The sequence below is a fragment of the Triticum urartu genome, chromosome 1 (genome assembly GCF_003073215.2).
Source record: "Triticum urartu cultivar G1812 chromosome 1, Tu2.1, whole genome shotgun sequence".
NCBI lineage: Eukaryota > Viridiplantae > Streptophyta > Magnoliopsida > Poales > Poaceae > Triticum > Triticum urartu.
In genome coordinates, this window is record NC_053022.1 from 577,516,124 (window position 1) to 577,531,932 (window position 15,809).

The following is a 15,809-nucleotide window of genomic DNA, read 5'->3' on the forward strand; positions in this document are numbered from 1 at the left end:
GACGCACGGAGATGTTTTCAAGATGAAGCTACTCATGTACCTCATCTCAGCCGTTTTCGCGCCGACCACTTCTCTTCGCCCAAGCAACAAATGCTTCCCCATCCTGGTGAATGATCTATCTTTACTACATTATTTTTCCTTCAATTTTTTTGCTCCGATGTCATGTGCAAGCTAGTCACTGACAGTTTTTTTTGTTGTTTTTTCATTGGAATTCTGACGCGGCAACTCCTTGTCCTGAATTTTATGGGGTGCAGGCTAAACTAAAAGATGTGAAGAACATGAACTGGTGTAAGTTCATTGCCGACTTCCTGCATGATGCATTTGCAAGCAAGGTGTACCAGAAGGGTTGTCGACTACATTTAATGGTATTTTTTTACTGGTCCTTTATGTGAACACTATTTTTTAACACATCATTATTCATGCATGTCATCATGATCATAACAAGATGGCAACTGCCATGTTGATTATGTGGCAACTGCCATCATGACTATATGGCAACTGCCATCATACTGTGATGGCAACTGCCAACATGACAACATGGCAACTGCCATCATACTATGATGGCAACTGCCATCACTCTATGATGGCAACTAGCACATGCAGATGGCATATTCTTCGTAAAATACCATATATTTTATCCTGTTATTTGTCGCAAAATACCATGACCGCAACTGATTTTTCTTTCTTTTTAAAATTGTTGTACATCAGCTCATGTACGTCGACTGCCTTGATCTGTCCACCGTGGACTTCACTGGGACAGGAGGCCCACCGCCTGCGCACAAGTTTGCTGTTTCTGCGTGGACTATCGATGCTGTCAAGGCTGTGCTTGCTGCAGACAGGGTAACTGATAGCAAATATGGTAAACTGCAGGTTAGTTCTGCTTTTTTTGCAACACATGAACTGCTAGTCAGTGTTCATCATTCTCTCTCTTATATCATTTGCTACTTTTTTTCTTTCTCCCCAGCTGATGGCCAAGCATTCTATAGACTACAGCGTGTTTGGGGGCCTCAAAACTTTGAAAAGTGGATGGACGTGCACTCAGCTCCGTCTTGTCCTTCAGAGGTAATCAAAAGATATACATATATGGTTTGCCGTGGAGTATTTTTCAATGTCGTGCAAGTGATTGCAATACGGGGTTGTCATTGATGCCTCTTTGTTTTGTGTACAGGCGAGGGCACCTGTTGAGCAGCTAATAGGGCAGTTTGCATCTGGAATGACTGGCTTGCTCGGGAAGTTGGTTGAGGGGTGGACGTCCCTCAGTGGCTCTGACGGCGACGCGGTTGCGAGGCAATTCACTTCATTCGTCCCAGAACGTACACACCGGCCAACCGGTTGCCGTGGCCGGTATGACTACAACAGTTCCCAGGAGCCCGCTGACACACAAGATGAACTAGGTGGAGACGCTGGTCTCAGCAAGGATGATGATGATGTCATGGATAATGTGCAAGAGGACACCGATGATGATGAACACACTGAAGTTCGCGCAGGTGGTAACAAGGGCAAGGATGCAACAGATGTCCCCCAACCGGATAAAGTCAAACAACACACGGCTGTGAGAGGCGAAGGGGTTTTTCCATCAAAGAGGGGGATGGCTCCAGAGGGTGCTGGGCAAGTTTCTGCTGGCAAGAGGTCTAGGACCGACCCTGTAGCTGCCAGGAAGAGGTTCGACTTTCATCTTAGCTTTTTGCTTTGTCTATTTTCTTCGAACAGACTCATCCTCTTCTTTGCACTTGTGTTCTTTCAAACGCAGCAACGAGATTGCTGTATGACAATTGCCACCTCTTTTTTTTGACCTCCATCTCATACGTGCAGCGAGCCGACAGCTGGTGGACGAGCAATTACGAAGAAACAGGCGCCAACACCAACCCGTGTTTCAGCTCGGTTGAACAAAGGTGCACCCATTGCCGGTGATGCCACTTCCACCAGGACATCTCCTCGCACGACGACAACCAACACCGGGGATCCTGTCGTGTTGCCAGACCTGAGGAAGGCAGTCAGGAAGTAGGTTTCTTCATCTGCTTTCATTGACATAGCGCTATATTTTTTGATTTTCTAATGCATTCGTTTAGCTTCTCACATTGTCTTCTGTCATCGCCCCCCCACGTGGCAACCGCTGTTTTACCAAATGATATTTTATTTACTTTCTAAACGTGTGGCAACTTCTATTTTTGTTTTTCACATGGCATTTGGAATGTAGGCCAAATGGTAACTTTAATGCACCTTATGGCAACTGCCATCTTTTTACCGTTGTCTTGTGAGCTCATCCCACGCCTAGGTTTGAAATTGCATTCATGGCAGATCAGACATTTTTATCATTCTTTCAAGGTTTGCTAACATGGCAACTGCTGCTGGATGGCAACTGCTAGTTATGACACATGGCAACTGACGTTCCCCTTACATGGCAACTACCAGCTTTTCCACCTATTTTTCCATTTTCTTAAGATTTCTACCAAGGCAAACATAATTTTGTTTCATTTTTACATACCTTTTTCATGCGCTTCATTTTTTTATGCAGGGTGAAGAAGACTACTACGCGTGGGTCCAAGCATATCAGTAAGGACCCGCTCGAACGCATGCATTCAAAGTTGTCAACAGGGGGCAACTCAGATGTACAGGAGGCACCAGTCGACAATACTGCTGCTGCACCGTTGACCGCTCCCACCAACTCTGATGCAAGTGGCAGACCATCTCCGCCGGCTGCAGATGTGCAGCCTACAACAACAGGCATCCGTACATCGGGGAGTGACGAGTCGGTATCTGCCAGGACAGCTGAAATACTGCCAACCCTTCTGGCAATGAAGGATGCTGCTGTGAGTCATGCCACCCCATCAGCAAGCGTTGAAGTGGACGCTCCCGAGACGAACCTAGGCAAGGAAGATTCCCGCTCATCTGACACTGATTCCAAGCGCGTGCGCGGTGGCACTCCTGTGTCCACAACAGAAGCGGTCGAGGCGGCAGCTCACAAGGACTTGCCATCTACAGGTGAGAGTCCTGGCACAACAGCTCCAGCTCCTGGCGGTGCAAATACTGCTAAGGCGACTGTTTCGCGTGTTGGTCTACCACCTAGGTGTCGTAGCCCCCGCAAGCAACCAACAGACATACCGAACGCACCGACAGTAGCCAGGAGCAGGAGAGACGAGTCTGGTTTTGTTCCTGCGTCCACACTGTTCCCGCCACCTGCCAAAAGCAATGTGACGGAGAAACCTGAAGACCGGAGCACAACTGATACAGGTGTCAAGCCGGGCACGAGCGATGCAGGTGAACACCCGGAGCAGACTGTGCCTTTTCCTGCAGTGGAAATCCCCAGCATAAATCTGCGCACTTCCAGGCTCCCAGTCAACGTCGGTGTCCCCTACAGCCCAAACAAGAAGATTGTCATGAAAGCTACGGTTGATACCACTGACAACACGCCCCGCCCTGCAAATAAGGACGATCATTCTGCAGCGGCTGATTCAGATATGTTTGTTGATCCTCCACCCTTGGATTCTGCCCCGCAAGTCGTTCATGGTCCGGCCAGCAGGAATGAGAGGCACCCAATGGCCTTTACCCCACCGAGTTTCAACCTTGGCATCAGTCAAGATCAACCGGTTGTGCAAGATCCTATGCCAGTTGCCTTTGCATTCCCAGGAGGCATGCCTGCAATGATGGCGCAACCAATGGTCGAGGGCAGGAAGGCTGTCAAGTTCGCAGAGCCGATTGTGGCAGGTACACTTGCCATGTCCATATGATTTTTCTTGCACACGTCTGTGTAGTTTCACTGTTGTCCCAATCATATTTTTTGTTTTGGGGGGTTCTCACTTGTGATGGCAACTGACATGCGATGACATGGCAACTGGATTTGATGCACCGTGTCACCTACTTTTTTTCTGCCATGCTGCATTTTACATTTGGGCAACCATGTGGCAACTGAAGTTGATTCAATATGGCAACCGTAGTCTCCGTAACATGGCAAACACAGTGCATCACACATGGCAACTGGAATTGATTCAACACCATGTCACCTGCATTTTTTTTGTTTCCATGCTGCAGTTTTTCATAAAGCAATCACATGGCAAGTGCAGTTGACACAACATGGCAACTGTAGTTGCTGTGACATGGCAACTACATTCCAACTAGATGGCAACTACATTTCAACTACATGGCAACTGTAGTTGCTATGACATGGTCACTACAGCTGGATCACACATGGCAACTGCCCCAGTTTTTCCTACCCACAACTCACATCATGGACCCCATCTTTTCTCACAATCCATCTGCTTTTGATTTCCTAGGTATCCTAACCCACTTTTTTTTATCACTGCAGCCACACCTGAGGAGATTTCACCGTCTCTTGAAGAAACTTACGGCATGCTTGAGGAGGCAGCATTGCAGAGGAAGTCCTCACGAGGGCAAGGGCAATCAAGTTCCAACGTGCCTGCAGACACGGTATCTGAGGATACCATTAGGAGTGCCACTCCTGGTTCTGTGAGGCAGCAGAGGGTAGTGCACCCACCTCCCGCGGAAGACTATGAGCCCGAATTCAGGGCCACTAAAGAACAGACCCAGCTGTACGATATCGTCAAGCGGTTTGGAAATGCGAGGTCCAGCGGCAAGCACATGAAGGAGCTGAAAGCGTAAACGACCACACCCCATAACATCTCATTTTGCTTTGCTCCTTTTTTACCATTCACATCCTTCGTACTTTCTATGTTATATTGTTTTAGTTCTTTCATAAATTTTTTTTACTTAGTAGGCATGATCCTTCCATGTTATATTGTTTTCATACAACTCATGTTTGGACAGAACCAAAGTCATTCAATGCGGAGCGACGTACGTCGACCTTGGTGATCTTGCTGAGTCCATGAGGCCAAACGGCAAAATGTCGACGAACGTAGTTGCATGCGGTATTGACTACATCAACAACCACACCGATGTGTGCGCCGACAAGACAATCATGCATTACAGTGTGACCTGCAAAATATGGGACGGCGACTTCCACCACAAAATCCTGAGGGAGAACTTTGCCCAACACGGTGATTTCAAGCTCACAATGAAGAAATATGTGAGTACTCCTTCAATGTCTACACTTTTTTTTTCACAAGGTGTGCTTTTTGTTGCCATCATATGCAGTTATGTTTTACGTGGCAGCTGTTTTCATGTGGCAACAGCTGCCGTGCACACTGACTTATTTGATTTTTGCATGCCGCGCAAACTATGTGGCAACTTGACAGTAAAATACATGGCATACTTTTGTTCACACATGGACGACAACTTTATTTCAACTACCCCCACCCATAACCATTGTTTTTCTACGTGATTCTAATTCCTTTGTCCCTCTGCTGTTCTTTACGCGAACGCTGATTCTCATTTTCCTCACTTTTTTAAATGCAGGTCATGTTCCACATGTTCCAGGAGCTTTCACCACATGACCCACACGACAAGTGTGGTCACCACTACGTGATCTGTCTTGACCTGAAGAACCAACGTGTTGAGGTGCTTGATTCAATCCGTTCGGAAGATGATGCAGACCTCACCACGCATGTCGAATTCTTCATTAAGAACCTCAAAGAGACATGGCACCGTCACTATAAACACTCAAAGGTCCAGATCAGTCATTTCCCGACTGAGTATGTGGCGACTACAAAGCAAGGGAAGACGTAATTCCTTCATCCCTTTTTGTCTGCCATTTTACATCAATCCAATTCCTGTTTTGTTTGTCAGATCTGAAATTGAAGTCTGTCTTTTGTTACGTCTGAGCTCTTTGCGTGGTCACGTTACTCTTTTCCTCGTGCAGGACGGACTGTGGCTTTCATGCGCTGAAGTACCTTGCGAAGTGGGAAGGCAGAATTGTCCCCGCTATCACAGCTGCAACGGTCGTTGAGCTCCGGAAAATCCACGCATGGAACTGGTTGACAAATGAAGATTTCAACAAGCAGGCGGGAGCACGCGAGTTTGTACAGGAAGCTGTCAAGAAAGTCACCAAGAAGTACAAGTGATCACGTGGCGTTACAGACCGGACGCACACCTTACATTCTGTTGCCGAGGAATGTAAGGTATTATCTCGTTGTTTATTGTTGAAAACTATGTTTGTGTGCTATGTTGTGGCTACAACCCCGCGTAGGCTACTATGTAGTGGTGGTGTGCGAGTGACATTTGAATAGTTTCATGTAATATATGTGTGGATGTGAACCTGCTTTTAGGAGTAATTATTACAATGGTTTCGTCGTTTCTAGCACCATTTTGATGCTTTGAACGCGTCTACGATGTTTTCAAAACGATGGCAAATGTAGTTCATCAGACATGGGTAGTGGAAGTCATTGTCGTTTTACATTTTTGGCTGTTTTGCTTCTTCATTGTCATCGGTAACTGCACGGGGGTAGGTTGATCATGCAGCCACAATGTTTTTGCTGGGGTTTATGCACGTTACGCTGTTTTCCAACTTGTTTCCCATACACTTGCACACAACACACTACGTGCTCGTAAACCGCGTCATTTTTGTCATGTGAATACATGCCCTGCAGAGTCATCAGGAATACCATGGCATATGTCCAGTACATCTAACATGGCAGATACAGTACAAACAACATGGCCGCTCCAGCATAATTAACATGGCAACTACAACACAACTAAGATGGCAGATCCAGTACAATTAACATGGCAGATCCACTACAACTAGCATGGCATATTCAGTACAAAACAGCATGGCATATTTAGCATAAATTAGAATGACATGTTTAGTATCAAAAATCATGGCATACTAACTACACATAACATGGCAAATTAAATGCATACATCATGGCAGATTAAGTACCCATAACATGGCAACTGCATTTAACCATTCAATGAATTTTCCCTTGCACTTCTGATGCCCCTGAAGAGTTATTCCCCCAATTGTTTTAAAAAAGAATTCTCAACATGTAGGGTACAAAACAAAATGTCCACAACGCCAAAATTTTTGCTCATGGATTGGCCGCCCCTTTCTTCGTTTTCTTGTGTTTTGCTTGGATCTCCAATCCCGACTTGTACCTTATCTCTCTTGGACGCCCCTTTGTGATAGAACGGGGTGGGTTCCTGACCTGGGTCTGTGTGCTTGCTGTTCCAGATCCTATCTCCGAGTTTTCAGACGACGGCCCCGTGGATGAAGGCACGCTTGATGTGCGGGGGAACCGGTGTAAGGCTCCCTCGGCTTTCCTCTTCTTGATCTCATCAAGCTCTCTTTTGAGTGCTTTCCTGTGTTTTTCTGCGACTCTCGCTGTGTCATCACTCTTGCACGCTTCATCAATTAGCTCAGCATTGTTCTTTGTCAGCACAACGTGCCTCACGGCTTCCATGGCTGACTCTGGTCTCTCGTCATGCACAGCCAGAACTGCGTGTGTTGTTTGCGGCGCCAACGCATCGTCAGCGTCCCAAGTCCATCGCCGCCTTATGAAATGTCGGGGCATCCGTGTCACAGCGTTCACGTCCATTACTTTTAGTATGTGATAGCACACAATGCCGTCCCGTTCGAACTTGCAGCATTGGCAGTAGAACTCGCCTTCGCCTATCGAGGCTGTGACGAAGTAGTTCCTTCCTTTGTCCGGGTCTTCAGGTTCTGAATCTGACATGCCCAAAATAGAACACACCTTGAACGTACGTTCGTCCACCTGGAAAGCCGTGAACATGCTGGCACGCTTTATTTCTTCCTGGAATCTGCATTTTTTGTGTGTTTTCTGTTAAACTATTGTGGGCTTTTTTCTTGTAGCACCTTATGTTGTCATGGAAAATAGATATACATTTTGTTTGAACATGGCAAACGTAATTCATTGAACATGGCAAATATAGTATGTTGAACATGGCAAATGCAGTACGCTATACATGGCAAATGCAGTACAATAGACATGGCAACTGCATTTTCAACAAACATGGAAGATGCATCTTATTTAAACATGGCAACTGCATTTTGTTAAACATGGCAACTAGAGTTTATTAAACATGGCAATTGCATTTCAGCAAACATGGCAGTTGCATTTTAGTAAACATGGCAATTGCATTTCAATAGACATGGCAACAACATAACATTTTCCATTTGACACTAGCATTTGCACACCAACATGTCCAGTTGAAGTACATTGCATTAAACATGGCAACTGCATTTTCATGACAACATTGAAACTGCATCCGGGTAAGCATGACAAACAAAATTTCTATTGAATATGACAACTGCATCTGTGTAAGCATGGCAAACAGTACTTTATTAAACATGGCAACCGCAAAATCATGGCAACTGCATCGCACTCTATAAGGCACATACTGACTTGGTGCTTTTTCTGCAAATAAGACTGTAACGCAACTGACTTACTTGTTAAAGATCTTGTTGGTGTATATCTTGCTCATTTGCCTCTCCATCGGTAAGTACGTTAGCAATTTTGGCTGCTTTAGCGCGGTGTTCGCTTCTTGCTGCAGCTCAGATCCCAGAATTTTTTGTTGCAAAGCTGTGTACTGTTTGGCAAACTGTAGCAATGAGTTGCCAGGACAGACGTACCGCTTCAAAACAGCATTGAATCCCTCGCTGCGCTGCGTAGTCTGCAGAAAGGGGAAGAAGCACTGCATGAAGTAGGCCGGCACCCAGTACATTCCCTTCTCCCACAGGCTTACAAGAGTCTCGTTGTCTTGGACTTGATGTGTTTCAGTCATGGCCATCCAGCTCCTTTCAAACTCCTCCACCGTCAAGCTGTGGTCCACGCACAGTTTGAATGCCTTGTGCAGCTCTGGACGATCAGCAAAGAACGGTCCTAGCGTCTCCTCAGCCTTCTTTATAATGTGCCACCTACAGTGTCTGTGCACTGCCAACGGAAAGACCTCCTCTATGCCTGCACGCATGCTGAAATCTTGGTCCCTTATTATGTTCATCGGAGCAAGTCCATCCATGCACTCCAAGAAGGTCTTGAACAGCCAAACGTACCCATCCGTGTCTTCGTTCTGGACGAGCCCGCAGCCGAACTGCAACGACTGATTGTGGTTATTTATCCCTATGAACGGAGCGCACGGCATCTTGTACATGTTGGTGAGGTACGTCGCGTCGAATGAAATGCAATCTCGAAAATGTTTGTAGGCTCTCCTTGCAGCACCATCCACCCAATACATGTTCCTGACACGGTCCTCATCGTCCAACCTTATCCTGTAGAAGAAATCTGCATCTTCTTTGGCTTTCTCATCGAAGTAGGAAATTGTGGCCTCTATGTCTGCCAACTTGCTCTCTCTACGATACCTTGCCCGTAGGTTTGTGACGTCAGCTGGTATGTACGGCATGCTACTCAGAGTCCCCTTTTTGCTGTGGATGAGAGATAGTATCTGCACCATTCTCGATGGACCGACGTTACAATCATGTAGCAGCTTTACGAATTGCCTTTCGACGGGGGTGAACCCTCTGTGGGCGGTCAGAAATTTCACCAGGTTGAACTTCTTTATCAGTTGGTGGTTGTGCTCGTCAAAATACTCATTGACCACCCACTGTGCTCCATCTACGTTTAGCTTACACCGGACAGGGCACTCAGTCTTCTGAATGATACCTCTCTTTCGTTCCGGAACGACAGGCGCATCGCCTTTCCCCTTCTTGTTCCTGCGTGCCTTGTGGCACCTCATCTCACCTCTGCTGTACTCATCAGTTTTCTTAATTTTCCTACGGTACTCGGTGTTGACCGCAAACCCATGGAACTTTGCATATGTTTGGTAGTATTCCTTTGCTGCTTCGAATGACTCAAATCTCTGCCCAATGTACGGTGGCTGAGGCACCACGATCTCTGATTGCCCACCATCTTCATCCTCTTGCGCATCGTCGTCAGTTTCATTGTTCACTTCAGTATGGGCGGCAGTCCCATATACATGAGAGTTGCCAGTGCTTGTGTTCAAAGGGGTGCTTGCCGGCATTGCTGGAATGATTGCCATTCCCGACTCTGACTCGAAATTCTTTGCGGCATGTTTGTCTGCTGTCTGGTGGAACGCGTCTTCCGTGCGCTCAGAGCTCCCCGCAGTAGATGCGCCGGCGCCGCTCTGCATTGTAGTTGTAGGTTCTGTAACAGGGAAAAACAGGTACAAGATTGAGAATTTTGTGTTGGATAACATGTGGATCACAATGGATCACACCATCTTCAAGTGATTTTCCATGACATCTTTTACAAACAGCAAGCCGTCAGTCTGTTGGTGGTCATTTTTATGGCAGCTGTAGGTGTGCAGACACAGCACCTACTATTCAACAAACATGGCAACCATTGTTTTGCCTACAAATAACTACAAACAGCAAATGTAGCGCTGTTTTTTGTGGTTCAGATATTTTCCCTCTACCTTGTTGTGCTGTATTTGACCATCGTGTGCGGTCTGTTACACCATAATGACGTGATCCACCAGGAATTTGCGAAGCTTGCCAGGAGACGTTTGCCGGGTCACCGCCAGCGTAATAACCTGGAATCATAGTAGTGGTTGGTCAAATCGCGGCAAACGCATTTCGTGCTAGCACGGCAACTGCAGTTGCCCTTATGTGGCAAATGCATTTTTGCTTGCATGGCAACTGAAGTTGCATCGGTAGGGCAATCGCAGTTTGTTATTAGATGGCAATTGCAGTTGTCATGAAATGGCAACTGCAGCTTTTCCTACATGGCAACTGCAGGTGTGCAGAGATGGCAAATGTTGTGTTTAATACATGGCAACTGTAGAAGACCAGTCATGGCAATTTTTGTAGTTGTCAACTACACTCCTTGTGCTGACTGAGCATCCGCATCTTCACTATGTTTATGGACTCACCTGTGTACGGCGTCGATGGCAGGTACATGGGTGCTGCCCGATTCCACATGCTGCACGAAGGCTCTGCATTTTACACCCGTGATAACTCGTGAGTCCTTTTGCCATCTTTTTTTCATGTTCATTTTTCATGTCCACAGCATTATGTGCTCTTTTTTCGTTTTTGCATTACCTTGATTAGCCATACTAGCTAGTTGGAGTTGGCTGCCCGTACATTTGTCAGCGTTAGCGCCTTGTGAGTGCACTTGCCACGGGGCCCCCCTAAGAGTGTTCTGGTCATAAGAACCTGCAAGACAAATGACAGTGCACGACATAAGTAGAATGTCATGTCCATCGTCGCGAAGATGGCAAATGTTTCTCTTCATTTTTTAGCACGCATCGTACCTACGCCTGCATACTGTTCTAGCAGCGGCAGCAACGGCCCTGCAGAGATGAGCTGACTGTACTCTGATGCATCGAAAGGTGGCAGCATTTCTGGCCTTTGAGAACCCCAATCATCTGCACCATCTTCGTGATTCATTCTTTTCCGTGTCTCGCTTCTGTTCTGATGTGCTCTCAATCACTGGATGAACAAGAAGGCATCAACAATCCAATTTTTTTTTATCATTGTGCTGCTTGCATGTAGAAGTTAACACGTCAGTGCTATCACATTTTCATGCATTGGCAACCAACATATCATGGCTAGTAGGACATGCACATCCACTATCCTTTTCTAAAATCTGGTGCTAGCTATCCGTTTGATTCGATGGCATCAGGCTCTACAATAGGATGGCAAGCAATAAGTTGACATGGTGGCAGTTGACGACAATGACAGGTGGCAACTGACGTTATACACCAATGGCAATTAAGTTTCACACCCCCCATTATTCCAAATTTATCAATTCTCTCTCCCTTTTTATGCATTCCTGCACATCCATTCATTCACCAACTAGGAGCATCAACCTACTGAGAACTCACGGTTATCTCTAGCGTACTACATGGCAAATCTAGTGTATTCTGCTTGGCAACTGCGAAGTCACACAACGTATGTAGTGTTTTAACCTTGTAGGATGGATCTAGTTGCCAACTTCGTCGGTAATTTTGCAATTTTCTGCCCAGAAGGAGGATGAGAAACAGTAGGGAGATCGGGAGATTCACCGGCTTTTAGCTGGTCGGCTCTGGAGGGCATTGTTGGAGTGGGGGTTGGGGGGTCGGGGTGGGATGGGGTGGGGGGAGATAAGGGATGTGGTTTGCGGTGGGAGCGCCCTACAGATCCTCCCTGGTTGCCATGGCAACCAGAGATGGCCGGCGACGGAGGTCGGGGTTCGACAGGCGGGTGGCGAGGGCGCAGACGGGAGAGGGGACGGATCGGAGGCCGGGAACGGCTGGGTCATGCGGGCAGCGGCTTGTCTGGCCCGGACGAGGCAGTGCAGGCGGGGTTGCCACGCACCGGACGTGTGGGCGCGCTTTTGTGAGCACGGACGGGGTTGTGCGGGGCGGTTCCCATCCATGCCACACGATGCGTGCGGGCGGGTCGCCCTCCACGCCACACGTGTGGCAGTTATCCCGACCCTTTATATAACTTGTAGTAGTACGTACAATATTATATTTCACCTCTGCATCTCCCCTGCTTTCCTCGGCTCTGCTTCCTCTGCTTTCCTCTGATCCTCGCTACGTGACTACTCATTTGTGGTTCGCTTGCTGCTGCGGCGCAAATAATCCAACCACCACACAACATGATGGTTATTTTTCTCTTCCTTTTGGGTTTGGGTTTCCATCCCCTTCTCTTCGCGCTGCTCGCGCGCCCCCCATCACGATGGCTCCTTCGCCTCCTGGCCTCAGCTCCATCTCTCCGCCATCGCCCTGGCCCCGCCTCCTCGTGTGCCCATGGTCGGACGGACTAAGCCTACTGCCCCACCTCAAGCCCGACCACCCTCCTTTAACACAATCTCTCTACATTTGATGAGGATGAGGATGCCGGGGAGTAAGCTGTGGCACAGGCATTTGGCCAAGGCGGACTAGCCACTTCCTACGCAGGCCACGAGTTAGGGCTGACCAAGGGTCTCAAAGACAAGGGGGACAAGGTGGGGCTTCCTCTGCTTTTCCTATGCTTTTCGGTACGTGGCTACCACAACCACACCACACAATTGTTATTTTCCTTCTTCTTTTTGGGTTTGGGTTTCCATCTCCCTTCCACTGTTCTCTCTGCGCTGCCGCCGATGCACGGTGCAGACGAGAACGACGAGGACCAACCTCCTGTCGGTACCACCCCGGCCCGCCCGCTCCTTCGCCTCTCGGTCTCAGCTTCATCCGCGCCCTCCCTCTCCGCCATCGCCCTAGCCTCGCGTCCTCCTGCGCCCATGGTCGGATGCTACCTCTTGAACATGCGTTGGTTTTTCCTTGAAGAGGAAAGAGCGATGCAGCAAAGTAGCGTGAGTATTTCCCTCTGTTTTTGAGAACCAAGGTATCAATCCAGTAAGAGACAACGCACAAGTCACCTAGTACCTGCACAAACAATCAAGAACCTTGCAACCAACGCGATTAAGGGGTTGTCAATCCCTTCACGGTCACTCGCAAAAGTGAGATATAATAAAGATAGTAAGTAACTATTTTTGGTATTTTTGTTGTATAGATTGGAAAGAAAAGATTGCAAAATAAAAGAACGGCGACAGAAATTGGCAAGTTGACGGGATGTAAAATAGACCCGGGGGCCATAGGTTTCACTAGCGGCTTCTCTCAAGATAGCATGTATTACGGTGGGTGAACAAATTACTGCCGAGCAATTGATAGAAAAGCGCATAGTTATGAAGTTATCTAAGGCAATGATCATGAATATAGGCATCACATCCGTGTCAAGTAGACCGAAACGATTCTGCATCTACCACTATTACTCCACACATCGACCGCTATCCAACATGCATCTAGAGTATTAAGTTCATTTAATCAGAGTAACGCTTTAAGCAAGATGACATGATGTAGAGGGATAAACTCAAGCAATATGATATAAACCCCATCTTTTTATCCTCGATGGCAACAATACAATACGTGCCTTGCTGCCCCTACTGTCACTGGGAAAGGACACCGCAAGATTGAACCAAAAGCTAAGCACTTCTCCCATTGCAAGAAAGATCAATCTAGTAGGCCAAACTAAACCGATAATTCGAAGAGACTTGCAAAGGTATCAAATCATGCATATAAGAATTCAGAGAAGAACCAAATAATATTCATAGATAAACTTGTTCATAAATCCACAATTCATTGGATCTCGGCAAACACACCGCAAAAGAGTATTACATCGAATAGATCTCCAAGAACATCGAGGAGAACTTTGTATTGAGAATCAAAGAGAGAGAAAAAACCATCTAGCTAATAACTATGGACCCGAAGGTCTGTGGTAAACTACTCACGCATCATCAGAGAGGCATGGTGTTGATGTAGAAGCCCTCTGTGATCGATACCCCCTCTGGCAGATCGCCAAAAAGGCCCCAAGATGGGATCCCACGGATACAGAAGGTTGCGGCGGTGGAAAAGTGGTTTTGTGGCTCCCCTGATGTGTTTAGGGTATAAGAGTATATATAGGCAAAGGAAGTACGTCAGTGGGGCTCCGTGGGGCCCACGAGGGTGGGGGCGTGCCCTCCTGCCTCGTGGTCGCCTTGCAGAGTTCCAGACTTCAACTCCAAGTCTTCTGGTGTGCTTTTGGTCCAAGAAAGATCATCGCGAAGGTTTAATTCCGTTTGGACTCCGTTTGGTATTCCTTTTCTGCAAAACCCTAAAATAGGCAAAAAAAAACAAAAACTGGCACTTGGCCTCCGGTTAATAGGTTAGTCCCAAAAATAATATAAAAGAGCATATTAAAGCCCATTAAACATACAAAACAGATAATATAGTAGCATGAAACAATCAAAAATTATAGATACGTTGGAGACGTATCATCAGACTAACCCTATTGCTCTACCTCAAGCCCGACCACACTCCCTGTACACAATCCTTCTGCATTTGAGGAGGAGGAGGATGCCAGGGAGCAAGCTGTGGCGCCGGCGTTTGGCCAAGGCGGACTAGCCACTTCCTGTGCAGGCCACGAGTTAGGGCTGACCAAGGGTCTCAAAGACAAGGGGGACAAGGTGGGACTTCCTCTGCTTTTCCTATGCTTTCCGGTACGTGGCTACCACAACCACACCACACCACACGATTGTTATTTTCCTTCTTCTTTTTGGGTTTGGGTTTCCATCTCCCTTCCACTATTCTCTCTGTGCCGCCGCCGATCCACGGTGCAGACGAGAACGACGAGGACCAACCTCCTGTCGGTACCACCCCGCCCGCTCCTTTGCCTCTCAATCTCAGCTCTATCCGTGCCCTTCCTCTCCGCCATCACCCTAGCCTCGCGTCCTCCCGCGCCCATGGTCGGACTAACTCTATTGCTCTACCTCAAGCCCGACCACCCTCCTTGAACACAATCCCTCTACATTTGAGGAGGAGGAGGAGGATGCCGGGGAGCAAGCTGCGGGGCCGACGTTTGGCCAAGGCGGACTAGCCACTTCCTGCTCAGGGCACGAGTTAGGTATGAACAAGGGTCTCAAAGACAAGGGGGACAAGGTGGGGCTTCCTCTATTTTTCCTATGCTTTCCTGTACGTGGCTACCATAGCCACACCACACGATTGTTATTTTCCTTCTTCTTTTTGGGTTTGGGTTTCCATCTCCCTGAAGGAAATATGCCCTAGAGGCAATAATAAAGTTATTATTTATTTCCTTATATCATGATAAATTTTTATTATTCATGCTAGAATTTTATTAACCGGAAACATAATACATGTGTGAATACATAGACAAACAGAGTGTCACTAGTATGCCTCTACTTGACTAGCTCGTTAATCAAAGATGGTTAAGTTTCCTAACCATGGACAAACAAGTTGTCATTTGATTAACGAGATCACATCATTAGTTGAATGATTTGATTGACATGACCCATTCCATTAGCTTAGCACCCGATCGTTTAGTATGTTGCTATTGCTTTCTTCATGACTTATACATGTTCCTATGAATATGAGATTATGCAACTCCCGTTTGCCGGAGGAACACT

The 15,809-nt window shown here is 47.2% G+C and overlaps 1 protein-coding gene across 1 annotated transcript; it reads right to left on the reverse strand.

The window, feature by feature from the left end:
* Positions 1–6,938: 6,938 nt before the first annotated feature.
* Positions 6,939–10,783, reverse strand: LOC125533231 (protein FAR1-RELATED SEQUENCE 5-like). The gene is made up of 4 exons (XM_048696954.1): positions 10,756–10,783; positions 8,635–10,028; positions 8,318–8,541; positions 6,939–7,668 (listed from the first exon to the last, which is right to left on the reverse strand). Exons 1-4 carry the CDS (start codon positions 10,781–10,783, stop codon positions 6,939–6,941), a joined length of 2,376 nt encoding a protein of 791 aa, XP_048552911.1.
* Positions 10,784–15,809: the final 5,026 nt, after the last annotated feature.

Coding starts and splice junctions, on each gene's coding strand:
- LOC125533231 (XM_048696954.1), bottom strand. CDS start 10,783: ATGTACCTGCCATCGACGCCGTACACAG. Junction 8,542..8,634: donor CCATGACTGAAACACATCAA/GTCCAAGACAAC, acceptor CCCTTTCTGCAG/ACTACGCAGCGCAGCGAGGG. Junction 7,669..8,317: donor ACCAACAAGATCTTTAACAA/GTAAGTCAGTTG, acceptor CAAAAAATGCAG/ATTCCAGGAAGAAATAAAGC.